The sequence below is a fragment of the Rhinolophus sinicus genome, linkage group LG12 (assembly GCF_036562045.2).
Source record: "Rhinolophus sinicus isolate RSC01 linkage group LG12, ASM3656204v1, whole genome shotgun sequence".
Classification (NCBI taxonomy): Eukaryota; Metazoa; Chordata; class Mammalia; order Chiroptera; family Rhinolophidae; genus Rhinolophus; species Rhinolophus sinicus.
The window spans coordinates 28,074,855-28,092,537 of record NC_133761.1 but is presented as its reverse complement, the minus strand read 5'-3'; the positions used below and the strand labels follow the sequence as shown (position 1 = coordinate 28,092,537).

The 17,683-nt window shown below is 39.7% G+C and overlaps 1 protein-coding gene across 1 annotated transcript; it reads right to left on the bottom strand.

The window, feature by feature from the left end:
* Nucleotides 1-1,560: 1,560 nt before the first annotated feature.
* Nucleotides 1,561-14,767, bottom strand: SLC25A32 (solute carrier family 25 member 32). Its single transcript, XM_019750635.2, has 7 exons — nucleotides 14,371-14,767; nucleotides 8,310-8,460; nucleotides 6,357-6,442; nucleotides 5,046-5,206; nucleotides 4,569-4,682; nucleotides 4,095-4,240; nucleotides 1,561-2,953 (listed from the first exon to the last, which is right to left on the bottom strand). Exons 1-7 carry the CDS (start codon nucleotides 14,522-14,524, stop codon nucleotides 2,818-2,820), a joined length of 948 nt encoding a protein of 315 aa, XP_019606194.1. The 5' UTR covers nucleotides 14,525-14,767; the 3' UTR covers nucleotides 1,561-2,817.
* Nucleotides 14,768-17,683: the final 2,916 nt, after the last annotated feature.

The window sequence follows — 17,683 nt, the reverse complement described above, 5'->3', positions numbered from 1 at the left end:
CTATGAAAGCTTCCTAACTACGGGTTGTATCCCTGCTTCTTGCCTGTCTCCTAATTGTTTCCTCATACAACCACCAGAAGGATCCCTCACGCAATCTAAACCCCCAACCATGGCCTGCAAGATCTGGCCCTTGCTAATGCTTACTGGCCCAGGAACTGTGCTAAGCACTTTACTTGAATTAATCCATTTAATCCTGTCAGTAACCCTACACCTATGTATTTTTAATATCCTCATTTGTAGTAGATGCTGTTGATGACCCACCCAGATCCCTTTTACAGGGCTGGTGCACCCATAGCCCAGCTGCTGTAGGTGTTGGCTGCTAACAACTAACACCTCCACCTTATTTGGAGGAGTGCCCAAGGCTGAGAGGCACCTAGTCACCCCTACAGCCCCTACTGCAGGTAGTAATGACTGCCTGAAATGGGAACATTAATAGCCCAGTTCTTCACTTCTGGGCAAGACAACCTCTGTGGTCCAATCCATACTGCAGTGTCCCATAGGGTCAGGCTGAGGCTCAACTTCTGAAACCTCTTCTCCTGCTGGATTCTGGGTTTTTTTGGTTTTTGTTTTTTAACTTCATTACAGATTTCTCCTAAAAGAACGCCCTCATTTGCCCAAGAATCCCTGTCTCAGCTGTCACTATGAAGGAATGGATCTAAGACACCATTTTACAGATGAGAAAACTTGAGACAAAGAGGGATGAAGTGATTTGCCTAAGGTCAAACAGAAAATGGGAAAGCTGAAATTTGAACCCAGATAGTCTGGCTCCCCCACCTGTACCTTTTCCCACTACACAGTAATGGCTACTTCGCCAACCTCTCCCTGGCCACTCATCCCTTCCAGTTAAGTGACTTCCTGCCTCAGGGCCTTTGTGTTTCCCATTTTCTCTACTTACAATGTGTTTTCGCTATCTCATTGTGCTTACTTCCTCACTTATGTCAAAATATTTCAAATATTACCTCCTCAAAGAGAAATTTCTTGACCCCAACCTAACAGAGCAACACTATTCCCAACTCTGCTTTCGTTTTATTTATAGCATTTAATACCTGAAATGATGTTATACACGTATTTGTATGTTTGCTGTCACTCACACTAAAGTGAAAATTCTCCAAGGGCAGGAATGTTGTCTGGCTTATTTACTGTTATATCTTCAATGCTTGGTGACATAACTGGCACAGCAGGAGCTCAGTAACTATTTGTTGTGAAGGAGTGGAGGACTGAGTTCTCTTTTCTCAGAACTCTTACAGCGCTTTGTAGAAAATTTGCATGTTCTTAACCTAGAATTGTAGTTTTTTTAATGCTTATTTCTTCTGCAAGCTTGTACTCTCTTAAAGGACAGAAATCGCATTTTATTAATTTGAGGGTACATAGGAGGCATTCAAATAATGGCACTACTTCTAAAACTCCAAATATCAACTGCAGCTGTCTTTCCACATAGGGATTGGACTAATATCAGGATTTCATATGAATTACGGTATGATCCAGAGTATGAAAATAATATATCACATTTAATTTATAAAGCATTCCTGTGCATGTTCTAAGAAATTACAGTAAATATAATTAGGTACTTATCATTTCACCTTTATTTTTAAAACAGTGCCATTTTCAAAATATAAAAAATAGACCTAATTTTCAAAGAACCATTTAAATATGGCTTTGAAAACCACAATGTTTTATTTACAACAGATAGATGGTAGTGCAATAGTATTTATAAATGTTTATGATAAATAAAAATATTGGTATTATTCTGGCATCCCTTTAAGGCAGGCTTTTGCATTTATAGATATTTACAATGACTCATAAAACTGATAACAGCCATTAATGTAATTTGTATTTAAACCTGAATTTGAATAACGAAAGTAGATTAGTCATTTATTTGGGATCTGGTTTCATATCTGAAAACTGAAGTAGGAAGTTAAAGTATGTCATTTCCATACAGTTTGTCAACAAACACATCCCAGCCATTCCAGTATCTGCATAAAGTGATCTACTATTTGCAACTCCAGTAAGTGACTTATTGTCAAGCATGCTAAATAAGGGCTGACACAGCTAAACCCTAATTCAGATTTTATAAATTTAAAAGACACTAGGTAACCATGCCAAATAATAATAATAATAATAATAATAATAATAATAATAACAACAACAATAAGATCCAGGACTACATTTTAAATTATGGAAGAGCCTCTGGAAATAAAATTAGTGATGGAATGATAACAGATGTCAGATACTTCTCAAATTAAAAGAAGTACATAATTTCTCAAATTTCTCTAGTTAGTGCATTCCAATTGAATTAAAATCAAAGCACACTTACAGTGGATTTTTTTCTCACCCAAATTTCTCAATTCTAAAATGGTCTGGATTTGGGCAACATCTTTTCCAGCAAATCCTTAAAGTTTGACTTACCCTTGAAACAGTGATGATATTCTTTAAAGAAACCATTTTCTTGCTATTGCACAGAGGTCAATTTTAAAAACAATCCAGGTAAATGAATTCAGAAAAAGAAGTACATTTATCTAATTCAATTAGCAAATACTGCAAATCAGCTTCTACTTGAACAATGGAGGAATCTGTGAAACTCTCCAGGTGATGCCAGTTTTACTGTTGTGTTCAGGCAGAGGTAGCCAAGTCCCGTATGTATGGGGAAGGCAAAAAGCAGAAAAACATTAAGACTTAGCAGTTCTCTGACTTTTAATGATTACAGATCGCTGTTGATTATGAGCCAAGTTGCTGTGTAGTATTCTTCTGAGCTTTACATTTCAAACGCAAAGCATGTTGCTGCCTTGGGCAGATATATTGGAATTATCTTCTTTTAGCTTACTTTTTCTTTTCTCTAAGGTCAAGTAAAAAATGTGAGACATTTTCATATACCACAAAGGTAATACAGCAGGCTGGAGTCACTCTAATCAAATTGGGGGCAATTCCTTTGTAAAATCCACCGATGCCTTCTTTCCTTTAGAGGGAAAAATAGATAGGTGCTTAATTTCCTCACAGCTATCCTGAAGATACACACATTTAACTGGCATAGGGCGTGGAGCCAGCAGTCAAAGCTCACTGTGATTTAAGTCCATGGTTTCAATGTCCTTGAGGAATGTAGTTTTTGAGCCACTTTGTAGGGGTTTCTATTCCTTTTGTGGGCTGACTGAGGAAGAGAGGGCAGGGACACCTCAAAACTGAACTGAAAAGGGCTTCAATGGTAACCATCTCTCAAATGCCCTGTGTGAACATACAGGTTCTAATCTAACGATCAGTCAGTACTGATGTAAGCATTAAAGTGATGATAATGATGTAAGCATTAAAAATTTCATATAAATGTTAGAAAACACTAAAAATTGCATACAGTAAAATAAACTTGTATTTTCTTAATGCCTAGAATAGGAATATAGCCTTGGAACTTGTCGCTTAGGTTCTTGATATTTACTAAATTGAACTAAATTTAACATTCTAAATATTCTGCTCTGACCTTTTAGAATTAAAGATAATTCTAAAGATGGGGGTGTCTACCTATAAAAGTTTAACTATTCCCATGCTGAAGAACAAGCATTTCTTCCATACATGGAGACTAGTGCAGTAAGTCCTCATTTTGTATTATCAGTAGGTTCTGTGACTTTAAGTGAAACAACATAAAAGAAACCAATTTTTTACCATAGGCTAATTGATATAAATAAGAGTTGAGTTCCTACAGCATCTAATCAACTTTAAAAGGATATGATGTTATGCGAGGACCTGCTGTATTTGCAAAAGTTATGGTGCCAGTGGCAGGTGTGGGGCCTTCTTAATTGTATTAAACGAGGTTCTTTCTGACTTTCAAGGCAAAATATTTTATAACACCTAAATTTTGTTTCATTAATTCGTCAAAACACTTTCAGATCTCATTTGATTTTTATAACCATGTTAACTAATTTTACAAATGTAGAAACCAAGCCTTAGAGAGATTAAGTCCACGCAGTAAATGGGAAATGGGAAAGCAGGGGCCACCAGCCATGTTTTCAGCACAGCACACTGGTCTTTGCTATAAAACTAACGTCAACCGGATAGTTTAAGGTTTGCAAGGTATGTCCTAAGAACCATTTTGATGTACCACATGCTCTCACCTCCATGTCTTTGTGATTACATCCACCACACCCTCGTAAGACATGTGTTGATCCTGCAGACGAGCTCTCACAACTTGATATGGATACGTTGCTGCTACAGCAAATATTTTGGACAGTGCTGCAACAGATATATATTCTACAGTGCTCTGAAATGACCACATAAAACATGTTTTTCTTCAGACATGATTTCTTTAAAAATATGGATGTATAAATTATATAGGAAAGCAAACATTAAAATGGATCTGTAAGTGAAAAAGACTATTTCCCCTCTTAACACAAGCTCTGAGCAATTAAGGGGTTCTATTTTTAACATATGTATATTATTAACCTATAAAATATTTAGCTATAAACTAAATTAGTGGCAGAGTGGGTACTCATCATCATACTACTACTACTAAAGTAAACATGACAAAATTTCCATCTATTATATGCCCATAAAAGTAAATGATACATTTTTTTCAAGAATCATCTTACCAATTGGGCTTCAGGTAATCTATCGATATGCTGGTTGTATTTCAACTTCAATAATTCATATGCCATAAACTGAAGGGCACCATGTGATGTTCCAAACAGCCCAGGAACAAATCCCTAAAAAGGAACAGTTAAAAGAAAAAGCTAAACTAAGCAAATTCCCAAGGGACCACAGCTTCCAGGGAGGGGAGTAAGGAATGGGTGAGCCCAATGTGTGAGTTAGTGAAATGGTCACTCAACAAAGTTTTAGACAGTCCTTCTCACACCCACCACCACTGTCACGATGATCCATTTTATGGTAATGGGGACAAACAGCTTAAAGTACAATTCTGATACTGTAAACTAGATGTCAAGTTTTCATTAAATTGTTTTTTGCCTAAGTTTGGCTTCTTTTTAGGACTGACTACAGGTCATTCAGAACAATAAAGCCAAGGGAATTATAATTCAGTTATTAAAAATGTATTGATAATAGTTCATTACCTTATATAATCCACGCACACCTTCGTACTTATATATTTTCACAAGTGTATCAAACATTCCTTTATATTGCCGCTGTGGTGAGTTAACAACACCATTGTACTGTAACATAAGGCGAGTTTTTGCTACCCATAATGGGTTTGTGATGCAGAGTGTCATGGCTCCTAAAAACAGATTTAAATAAGATTACTCAGCATATAGGTACTTTCTCAATTATGACAATCCAAATTAAGAACAGTCCCTTTATATAAAGAATGGGGTTGCTCAGGGGTGTACCTCAGTGAGATGTGGTTTCTGAGGCACAGTCTTAGGGCTAAAAGGTAGACATAGTTTTTGTGATCACAAAAAGTTCCTCAGGTGGTTAGTGAGAGGTAAATGAAAAGGGACATGAAAATGTGAACCACTTTCCCTCTGAGGTGTGAGGGCAGCAAAGATGTCCTGGCTCCTAAACAATGTGACCTGGTGTAGAGGACAGATGGCAGTCCTGGGACGCAGACTCTGACACGAGATACACACACTTAGGAGTAGGACACGGTAGTACCCAGAGGGCTTGAAGATTAGGTGAAAAGGACCAGGAACCCAGCACCTCAATAATCTGTGTATATGTACACATATATCCACCCCAACTTTACCACGATCTTGCCCAAATCCATTCACAGTAGCTACAACACCTCAAAAATTAAAGAACTACGCAATGTAATAATGTAATAATTCATGTTCTACATTCTTTACAGAAAGTAACAATTTTGTAAAAAAATCATCTGGTTAAGATTCTCATTTGCTGAGTTTTCTAGTCCTTTATTCAACAAATATTTATTGAGTCCTGTGTGATTCTGGTCTCTGTTAGCAGCTAGGTATTCAAAAATGAATACCCTGCCTTAAAAGACAATCAATAAACATCAAGAAACTAAAGTATGCAAAGTATCAAAGTAGGAGTTTTAAAGACTTTGGGGGTCTTACTTTGTTTTCTCCTTCTGAATATTATATACACATGAAGCAATTAAACAAGGCCACTAAATTGTATAATTTGAAAATGGAAATTATATTTTCATTGAAGAAACACTATACTGAATCATCTTAAACTATTAGAGATTTACAACTTTTCTAATTTTACTACCCTGTGATAAGTAAAGTTCTTGTAATCTATCTGGAGTAATCAATAAGAATACTTGCTTTCTAAGAAATTTCATGTGACCACTGATTAGTATAGATAGATAAACTCTGGTATTCAAAGGAAAAAAAGCAAATGAAACAAAAAACAAAAGTGAAAATCAATTTGGAAACTGATGTTTTATATTTCACACAGTGTCTTACCAGCTTCAGCAGCTGAGACAAGGTATTCTGTTGCCTCTAACCGTTGAGCTCTTCCTTCTGTCTTATATGATTTGATAGCATTGTAACTAAAAAAAAAAAAATATGAGCAGTTTAATAAATATTTGAATAGGTGTCATAAAGCAGTAAGTCTGTTTTAAAGTGTTTATTTTGCAATAGTGGCCCAAAAGTAGAAGTCAAGGCATATGCAGCATAAAATGAGACTTTTTTCAAGAATGGATTTGCTGGAATGGTTTACTGTAAGACTATACCCCCCCCCACCCCAAATATATAGGGCTAGCAATACATATGTAAAATATTTTAATGACACACTCATTAATCTACAAAAACAACAGCCAGGGAAAACTGGGAGGTGGGAGGGTATAGTGGTGGTGCAGGGACCGGGCAGACAAGGAAAGAATCCCCAAAAGACACCTGACAAACATGTACTGAACACCTATATTCAGGTCCTATGGTTGGCGAGACTGATAGAAAGATAAACACTCAATGGATCCTTCCTAACAGAGGACTACAGGCAGCACACAAATAATAATAAAAGACAACACAAACAGTATAAGAGATTCAGAAACTATGACTGAGATCACAGAAGGCTCTGTAATAGGAAGTGGCATTGGCTGGGTATGGAGAGACAAGTAGTTTTGACAGGGAAACACATGAGCATGAGCAAAATTTATAATAAGGGTGGATGGGAAGACAGGGAACACTGAGCGACCCTTGAGTGGCAGACTGCCATTTGGGGTTTATTTGGCAGAAAGTAGAGAGCCACTAAAATGTTCCTGAGCAGGGGAGTCAAATCAGCCTAACTCCAATTTCCACTTTTCTCTTGAAAAAAGACTTCAGCTAAATAAATCTTTGCAGGTTCTACCAATACCATTCTAACATGAAACAAGTATACTGTTTTATTACAAAAATTTTCAACACATAAACATTCTATGGCTGATCCTTAGAAACTCTCTTTGGAGAACCTACGCAAGTCCAAAATTCATAATAGCACAAGTTAAATACATATAGTTTCACCCTTCTAAGTATGTCATAGAACCAAAAATGAGAAAAATATTTAAACAATAATACTAAGGCTGAATTTTATTTTGCTTTCACTTAAAAGATATTTTAAGATTCATTCGGATACTGCTATAAAATTATGAGATAAAGTAAAATATATGACACAAAAGAAAAAAAAGGCAAATACACAAGGTATTGATGTTTTCCTAAAAATGCCTTCTTTAAAACAAAGAAAAGCTACCCTCCAACCTCAACTCATGGATTCAGTTTCAAATATCAGAGTCATGCTCAAGGCAGCCCAGGCTCCTCTACTGGGGTGCCCCACAGTCTTGTACACTCAACAAGTTGAACTGCCTGCCACAGGCGCTTTCTGTGGCTTCTTCAGTAAGCATGCAATTGGTGAGCATGCAGTTGTTTCAAATGGCGATGATATCTGACAGGTCAAGGATAAAGGAAAAGAACTAGCTAGGGAGATGATGAAACAGGTCAAATAAGAGATAATGAGGAACATGCCTCAAACTCTTTCAGCCATGCACTGGCTTTTGCTTTCTGTTCCAGTAGGAATTTTCCTGTTGTACATGTTCTTATAAGGACCCCAAGATCTGTCCTCTTCTGCTTGTCCAACTTCATTATGAATCAAACATATTTTGGTAAGCCATTTCCCTGAATTCATCTCACAAAAATGGTTTCTCAGGAGTGTTTCTCCATTTCACCTCTTTGCCTTTTTCCTACTAAAACCTTTCTTTCAGACCAAATGCCTCTGATAATAGCTAACAGAAAATGAAAATGATAAGCTATTTTGCTTTTTCTAATCTTTCCAACTCAGAGAAACTACTTAAATGACACATCTTGCGTCATTAACTGATATGTAAAAAATTACTAAAATAATAATTCCTTTTATTTAATTCTGTAAAATCTCCCAGATCTACTCACAAGAAAAAGTAGAGTCCCCAGGATAATCCTGCACCCCACACATTTGGGGTTACTCCTTGGTAAAGTCCCCGTAGTCCATCAAGTTTCCAAATGGTAGTCAAGCAATGCAAGATTCCTTTATATTTTGGTCTGAATTCCATTCCATCACTCACTGTAGTAAAGGACACACAAAGTGAGATGAGAGCAAAGTTTTAGTTCTGAATCACAAATATGACACAATCAATCATGTAAAGGAAATAAGTTCAGAAGAAAAACCTTTTTAGGTGGAAAAAATTATTTTCCAGAATGATTTAATATTTCAAAAATAAATACATTCATTAATTTATTCAAGTTTTTATTGAGGACATACTAAGCATTCAAATAATATTGTGAAGTGTTAGATTAGCTCTTAAAATAATCCAAAAGCCTCTTAATAAGTTTCAACACAAGTTTGTTTTTGTTATAGAGATCTAAGATTAAGGATTCAAAGATTAAAATATTACTCAAAAAATAAACTAGCCAGGAGCCTTAATTCTATCAAGAGTACTGTCAAGACCTGAGTATTGGCAGGAAAGAAAACAGGTAGGAAAGGGATAAATTTTTTCTGTAAATTCTTTTTCTACCCTCCCCACCAACACACAAAAACATACACCAAAATTAAAATAGAAAGTAGAAAAAATATCCTTCCCATTCATTGTTTTCTCACGCTCAAAAGTTCTAAATTAATAAAATACAGGATAAAGGAAACACTAAGTTATATTATATACATATACAGTTTATGTTTCTTAAATAAGGGGAATTCAAATCTGTTTTGGAAGCTTAAGAGAAAATACTTGATTACATAACTTTAAGCTTCTATTTCGTGAAAGATTCCATAAATAAGAGATTAAGAAAAAATATTTGTAGTACAGAGTTAATATATATAATACACAAGAAATATCTGCAAATCAATTAGAAAATGCACAAACAGCTCCTAAGAAAAATGGTCAAATTATATGAACTATCAATTTACAGAAAAATACAAATAGCCAAGATGCATTGAAAAGATATTCAACCTCACTGATAAAATCTTATTTTTTGGAAGTGTATTTAATAACAAAAGAGGAATGTTCAGAATATACTCTTGAGTGTGAGGAAAAAGCGTACAAAACTATATATAATTTAATTCTGTTGCTATTTGAAAAAATGATAGTGTCCTGAAGTAGGGTGATGGCAGTGTGAAGTGAGAGATGTGGACAGGTCCAGGAAAGATTTATGACAGAATCAAAAGGACTCTTTAATTGATAGGTAAGAGAGTGTGAAGGGAGGAGGGTTCCCCTAGTTGATAGGTGAATTGTTTTTCTTTCTTTTTTTTTTTTGCTATTAAAAGGTCTCTAGAGAATATTCTGTACAACAATTTGCACAAATTTTATATCCTTAGAATTAAGCATTAGAAGGGGAATTAACATGGGTTGAAGGGTAAAAATTTAAGGTTACAAATACATACTAAAATAGCCCCCCAGAAAGTTTATACAAATTATATAGTCCACTAGCCATATACAGTATGGCCAGCCAGTTCACTGTTCTATTGCCACTATTTTACTGTGTTTAATGGGGCCTGGCAAAGAAGAATCACTATTTATCATTTCCGGTAAAGGGAGGTAAGTCAATTTCTTTCAATTATTCACCTGCCAACCTGACATCATGAAATGAGATTAAAGAACATGGGGTTTTGTCAGAAAACCTGGATTTGGTATCTAATTTCCCTAATTGGCTACTTAATATTTCTGACCTTCAAAATCCTAATTCATAAATGGGGATAAATATCACCTACCTTACACATGGTTGTCAGGTTTATATAATACAAGTTTAAAAGCAACTAGCAGAGTAACTGGCTCTCAAGAAATGTTTTGCTGTGTACTTCACAATCTTTCTGATGCTTCCCTTGGATTTGATGTCTCTTATTCTCCTGTATAAATTTCTAAGTACCTTTTCATCTTCCTTTCAATAATAAGCTCACAACACAATTTCTCTCTTGAGGTAAAAAAAGAAACAAACCTCAAAAAAACCATCATTGCTTGTCATAGATATGAAGCAATGATTTCTTTGTTTTGAGAAGTTACTTAATCCTAGGAGTAGAGTATTAAGTATTTCAGTAACAGCCAACAATATTCTATAGCCTACACTTCCTAATACTACATAACCTTATCATATAGTTAGGATGAAATCTTTAATTTGGAAAAATATTCTTTTGTACACAGGTAACTGTTTTATTAAAAAATAAATAAATAAATAAAAATAAGAGTGCCAGCCCTGTGGCTCAGGTGGTTGGAGCGCCGTGTTCCTAATGCCTAGGTCGCCGGTTCGATTCCCACATGGGCCAGTGAGCTGCACCCTCTGCAGTTAAGATTGTGAACAATGGCTCTGCCTGGAGCTGGGCTGCCAGTGAGCAGCAGGGGCTCAGTGTGCTGACAGGAGCAGCTGGCAGCCAGCGAGAGCTGCTGTGAGCGGCTAACCGGCGACCAACTGCCTCAGCCAGGGGAGCCAAGGCTCATAGTACCAGCGTGGGCCAGGGAGCTGTGTCCTACACAACTAGACTGAGAAACAACGGCTTCAACAGGAGTAGGGAGACAGGCGGAAGAAGGGGGGAAAAACTATTTATTGACTCATTATTGCTAGACAAAAGGGAAATATGAACGTAAGTAGGGCACAAACCCTTACCCTGAGGAAGATTGAATTTTCAAGGCAAAACAGACAAGCAATCACATTACGAAGTTATGAGCACTGTGGTAAATGTATGAAGTGCTATAGGAAAACATGAAAAATGCCGTGTACAGAAGGAACGGGGGAGGTTCAGAGGGTGACAGGGCAAGTGAGAGAGAAGATGCTAGGGCGGAGCCTTGAAGAATGATTAGAAACTAGTGTTCAGGGGAAAGGAAGGATTCTCTCTGCACAAGTAAACAGCTGGTACAAATGCATGGACACATCACAGCACCTGGCACCGTTTGGGGGAACACTGGGGATCTGGTGTAGCTGAAGTGTACAGCTGGTGGAGGGAAGTGATGGGAGCAAGTTAGGCTAGAAAGAAGGGCAAGGGCCTGTTATGGACTGAATTGTGTCCAACTCTCTCTGCCCCCCAATTCATATGTTGAAGCCCTAGCCATCGATGTGACTATTTAGAAATAGGACCTTTAAGAAGGTACTTGGGATTAAATGAGGTCATAGGATGGGGCCCTAATTCAAAAGGACTGGTGTCCTTATGAAGAGGGAGAAACACCACACCACAAGTAAGTATGTGCGCGCGCACACACACACATACACACACCCCCCAAAAAGGTCATGGGAGGACACAGTGAGAAAGCAGTAGCTGTAAATCAAGGAGAGAGGAATCACCAGAAACTAAGTCCTAGCTTCTTAATCTTGGACTTCCAGCCCCCCAAACTGTGAGAAAATAAATTTCTGTTGTTTAAGCCACCCTGTCTGTGGTATTTTTAGCCCTAATGGACTAATACAGGCCTAATTGCAAAGATTCTTGAAAATCACACAAGCAGGTCTGGCTATGATCTCAAAGTCCAGTTTCTCAAATTTCGGTCCAAGTGTGCCTAAGATAGTCAAACACGTATGTGTTTTAGAAAGGAAACCCTGAAGCCCCGGGAGAATTAATTTGAAGGTAAACAATCAGGAAGCAAGAAAATAAGTTAATAAATCATTGCAAAGTTATTTAGATAAAGAGAATCTGAACTAGGGCCTCCTTGAACTTGAATTAAAATTGCTATATAAATAAAATGCAGTGAATATTTTTAGCCTAAATGGCCCCATAATTTTCTTAAGAACATTTGACACTAAAGAATTAGCATGTGCATCTAACTACTTGCTACATAACTGTTACAATGAAGAGTACTAAAAGATGCCAATAGACATAAGTAAAGATAGAAGTTTTGTGTGCAGGAGGGAGCGAAGACAGGGGACACTAATTTTAAATTCACTTTTGAGAAAAGACAAAATAGAGACTTAAAAAATTACCACCTAACACCAATCACCACCCTAACACAACTTTTTTCATTTGTTTGATATTAGTTTTACCTCTCCTATCCTGTCCTGAAGAGTTGTCTTGCTTAATAAAACCAATCCTCTCTACCTATAAATACTCTATGTCAGTGTTTTTAAACCTGCAGATGGGTCAAGAAATTGAGCATATCGCTAGTATCCTTAAAAAATCAAAACAGGCTGGAATAGAAAACAATGTGACATCACAAGTAGAAGGATAAGTATTGTTACATGAAACTTATTTCAGTAAGGTATGTGTGTGCACACATACTGGATAGCAAAGGTAAAATCTATTTCCTACTGAGGAAACAAATGCACTGGCTAGTCTCAGTCACCAAGGAGCTTCCATGGCTGTCCCTGGGCTACAGTTTCTACATCTCTAGTCCTGCTCTCATTCCCAACATCCACAACTGGCTTCCATTTTTACATGGCATAAAAGATACATCAATTTAGCAGCTTCTTAAACTTTCTGGAATCATTTTTTTCCCCCACCATTAGCATTTTACCCTTTAGCTATACCAAACTACCCACTTAAGTTTTAAACTAACAGCATATGCTATGGAATCAGACTTAATAGGTTTGAATCCTAATTCCAACACTTACCTGTGACCCTGAGAAAGTTACTTGATTACTCTGTACCAGTTTTCTCATCCATAAAATGAGAAAAATAACAGAACCTAACTCTAAAAATTACAAAGGGTTACATATAAATCCCTTAAAATCATGCCTGGCACATAGCAATTATTCAGTAAGTATTAGTTTATTTATGCTTCTGGCTCTTGCAATACTATACCACAACTCAACTGTATGCTATTCTTGTTACTGGACTCTGCATTTTGGTTCCTTAATTTATGGATTATTAGACTTATAGGTTATTTTATAAAATTACTATTTTTATACCTCATTTACATTCTTGTTCATTGGGGGCTCTCTCATCATTTTTGATGTATCTAAAATTACAGTCCACCCTCCGCATCTGCAGATTCAACCAACCACGATAAAAAATATCAAAAATATTCGAGAAAAAAGTTACACAGTTGCTGATATGTACTACGTAATTAGGCCTGGATGGTTGCATCTGTACTGAACATATACAGACTTTTTTCCTTGTCATTCTTCCCTAAACAATAGAGTACAACTATTTACATAGCATTTACATAGTATTAGGTATTATACGTAATTTAGAGATGATTTAAAGTATACAGGAGGATGTGCATAGGTTATATGCAAATACTACGCCATTTATTCTAAAGGATTTGAACACCTGAGGATTTTGGTATCCACAGGGGAGATCCTGGAACCAATTCCCCATGGATACCAAGAGATGACTATATATCTTAAAGTTAGAAGAGCCCTCAACAATCACCTCATCCAACCTTTCCACTCACTATAAGAACATCTTCTAAGCCCTGTCATGCAGCTTTAGAACCATTTCCAGTTATCACCAGTTTCATTTCTGAGCACCACTTTGCCAAGCCAAAATCTGCTTCCCTGTAATTTCCACCCAACTTCTTCTGCCCTTTAGATCAACTCACAATAAGGTAACTCCCTTTCCCACACGACAATTCTCTAAATACGTTAGGTTCCACCACCCCCTCCCCAAGCTAACTCGTTCTGCCAGTCATTTCTCACATGAAATGATTTCTAATTTTTCTACCACTCTGGATACCTTTGAGTTAAAATTTGCACCTGATTCACTAAAATAGTCCAGGTTTGCTTTAGCGGTACATTCAAAACTAACACCCCAACACTATTATAATTTCATTATTAGAGCTTAATTTTACTAAAGCATAAAAACTACAGCATTAATGCTGACGGCCAATCAACTATTCTGATTTTTCTACCTATGCTTCCCATCCCTCAGTCTTGGGGAACCGGGACGATAGCGACCAGACCCTCCCTTTCTCAAATCTAGTTGCAAGTGAGCCCGGACAGAGCATCTTCAACGCTCGCCTCTTAGCAAGGAAGGAGGAAACCAAGGTCTCCTTTGCGTCCTTTGCACCCAATTCCGGGTGACAGAGAGTAGAAGGAGCCCAGGGTCTGAGCGGGCACTTACCAGCAAAGCGGATCTTCACGAGGTCCAGCGGGTGCAGCGCGAGGTTGGACAGGACCCCGCCGCTCACACCCGCCACCAGGTTCTCGTACCGTACGTGGCGAAATACCGTGCTCCACGCCGAAGACGCGGGCGCCGACTGGCCCGGGCTCGTCATTGGTTCGGGGCCCGCTGACACCACCGCGCCTGGGGCCGCCGAGGTGGAACGAGATGCAGGGGTCGCCACCGGTGTGACAGACGCTGCCTTGAAGCAGGAACCCTTGGGCTCTAGCCCACTTCCGGGACCGGTGCGTGGTCTCGGACACAAGAAGCCAGGAGACCCGGGCGCGGAGGGGGCATGTCAGGAGGGCAGCCGCACGTCACGCCGGCGGAGCCCCAAGGGGGTGGTGCGACCGCCCCCGCCGAGTCCCCGCCCAGCCTCGCCCACAGCTGCTGCGGGCTGGGGCTGAAGGACGTAGACTGGAGCGCAGAACCGCCCCCGGCCAACCTTTGTCAGCAAAACTACGGAGCGCCGCGGAGCCCAGCTGAGGCAGCGATTTTCCACTCCGTGAAAGTCACATGACAGGAAGTAGTCTAGAAGAAGCGGAAGTAGAATTAGCCGGAGGAGGCGGCGGTAACCGCACCTGGGGGGAAAGGCTCGTGGAGTCCGGGAGAACTGACCGCCAAGATGAAGGTGAAGATGCTGAGCCGGAACCCGGACAGCTATGTCCGCGAAACCAAGTTGGACTTACAGAGAGGTGAGACACGGTGGTAGGGAGCGCGCCCGCCTTGGGTCTGCGGTCGGCTTTTGCCTCGTAAAGGTGGCGGCGAGATGCGCTGTAGTCGCGTTCTTTCCCTGTTCTCTTTCTCTAAGGCAAACTTTGTACAGATCAGGCCGTTACGAGACTGAGTAGGAGACAACTTCTGTTCAAGTCCTTTTTCTAAGAACTTTCTCTAGCGGTAAGTGGGAAATTTAGCTAAGTGGAGAATGCTTGCGCCCCCACTACCCCCCCCCCCCCCCGCCAGCTGCTGCTCTCAGGTTTTTCTCAGGTTACTGTTGTAAAGTGGAACTTGAATGAACCAAACTCGTAAGTTGAAGCATTTAACTGTTAAAACAGGCTTCTTTAAATCTCCCTGTTGCTCTAACTTCTGGTCGCTTTCCTACTGAAAGTTATATACTGCTGGTAATGGGAAGAGACAAAGGTGAAACTTAAATCCATCAGTTTTCTCTTAACTCTTGGAATTGGGAATGGTTAAAATGAAATGAATGAATTTTGTTTATCCGTACTGGTCTATTCCCCCATTAACGTGCTGACTGCTTATGAATTATAGCTCATGATACCTAAATCATAAGTGACCAAACATATGAGAACAGACTATTCTAATGAAGAAAATAAGAAGTTCAAGCGCCTTAAAGCAGGAATGAACTAAAGGCAGAAAAAAAAGGGCCGTGTAATCAGTGTTTGAGTAAGGGGTAAATGATAGAAAATGAGGCTAGAACAATGTTTCACTATTTTGACTGAGTCGTAGAAGTTATCTGTCTATACATATGAGCTTTGCTAAGAAGTAAGTACGGACTCAACTCAGAAAATGTTTACGGGTTAAGTAACAAGACAGTTATATTTCTAAAATGCAAATTAGGTTCTGCATTTTAGACTTGGACTTGACAGCAACTTTTTTCCTTGAACCTGGTCCCATCTTCCTCTCTAGTTTCACCAGTCACTACTTTTCCCGCAAGTAGCTTATATTCACCCTTGCCAGTCTGAGTGCATTTCAGGCGTTCTCTTTTCAGGCATCCTGTGGCACACACCAATTTCTCTCTTTCACCTGGGAAGCTTTCTCTGAACAGCAATCCTTCCATACTTACGTCTGTGGATCCTTCATCTACCCCCCATTTAAGTGCCCTTTTAAAATAATATCAGAGTGTTTATCACTTTGGCTTTTGATTATTTTGATTTTCAGTCCTTCTCGTCAGACTGAACTTGGAGAGAGGGGAAGAATTGTACCTGTTTCTATATCCACTGTGTTTAGACACCTGGCCCGTAGTAGTTGCTTTATAAATGTCTTAATGTGGGCATGAGTGAATGACTGGCTGGTCATAGACTCTCAATGTTAGGAGGTTATTAGTCATCTGATCTTGTTAAAGGTCTTATCTTTGCTAACATCTTCCTGTTTCTTTATACTTTCTGATGAAAGTGTTAATAACAAAATGGAAAAAGAGTATAAGTATTGGAGTTCTGTAAAACATACAGTAAGGAAAACATTTATTAACTTCTACAGTACTCTGTTAATTTCAACATACTTAACTCAAGGCACTTAATAAACCTAAATAAAAAAAAATAAAAAAAGAAATACTATTTGAATTCTAACTATGATTCCTTCGCAGAGAGAATTCTATCCCAAACCTGCTGGGGATTATGTCTTACCCCCAAGCACTTGCACTGTCCTCTCAGCCAAGCTGCCAAACACGTGGCTACGCTCAAAGTACCTTAAACAGTGAATGTCCTGCACGTGTTGAGGGCTAAGCCAAGTCAGGCCTTAAGCCCCACATTCTATACCAGTGAGAATTTTTCTACCTATGCTTCCCATCCCTCAGTCTTGGGGAACCGGGACGATAGCGACCAGACCCCTCCCCTTTCTCAAATCTAGTTGCAAGTGAGCCCGGACAGAGCATCTTCAACGCTCGCCTCTTAGCAAGGAAGGAGGGGGAAACCAAGGTCTCCTTTTGCGTCCTTTGCACCCAATTCCGGGTGACAGAGAGTAGAAGGAGCCCAGGGTCTGAGCGGGCACTTACCAGCAAAGCGGATCTTCACGAGGTCCAGCGGGTGCAGCGCGAGGTTGGACAGGACCCCGCCGCTCACACCCGCCACCAGGTTCTCGTACCGTACGTGGCGAAATACCGTGCTCCACGCCGAAGACGCGGGCGCCGACTGGCCCGGGCTCGTCATTGGTTCGGGGCCCGCTGACACCACCGCGCCTGGGGCCGCCGAGGTGGAACGAGATGCAGGGGTCGCCACCGGTGTGACAGACGCTGCCTTGAAGCAGGAACCCTGGGCTCTAGCCCACTTCCGGGACCGGTGCGTGGTCTCGGACACAAGAAGCCAGGAGACCCGGGCGCGGAGGGGCATGTCAGGAGGGCAGCCGCACGTCACGCCGGCGGAGCCCCAAGGGGTGGTGCGACCGCCCCCGCCGAGTCCCCGCCCAGCCTCGCCCACAGCTGCTGCGGGCTGGGGCTGAAGGACGTAGACTGGAGCGCAGAACCGCCCCCGGCCAACCTTTGTCAGCAAAACTACGGAGCGCCGCGGAGCCCAGCTGAGGCAGCGATTTTCCACTCCGT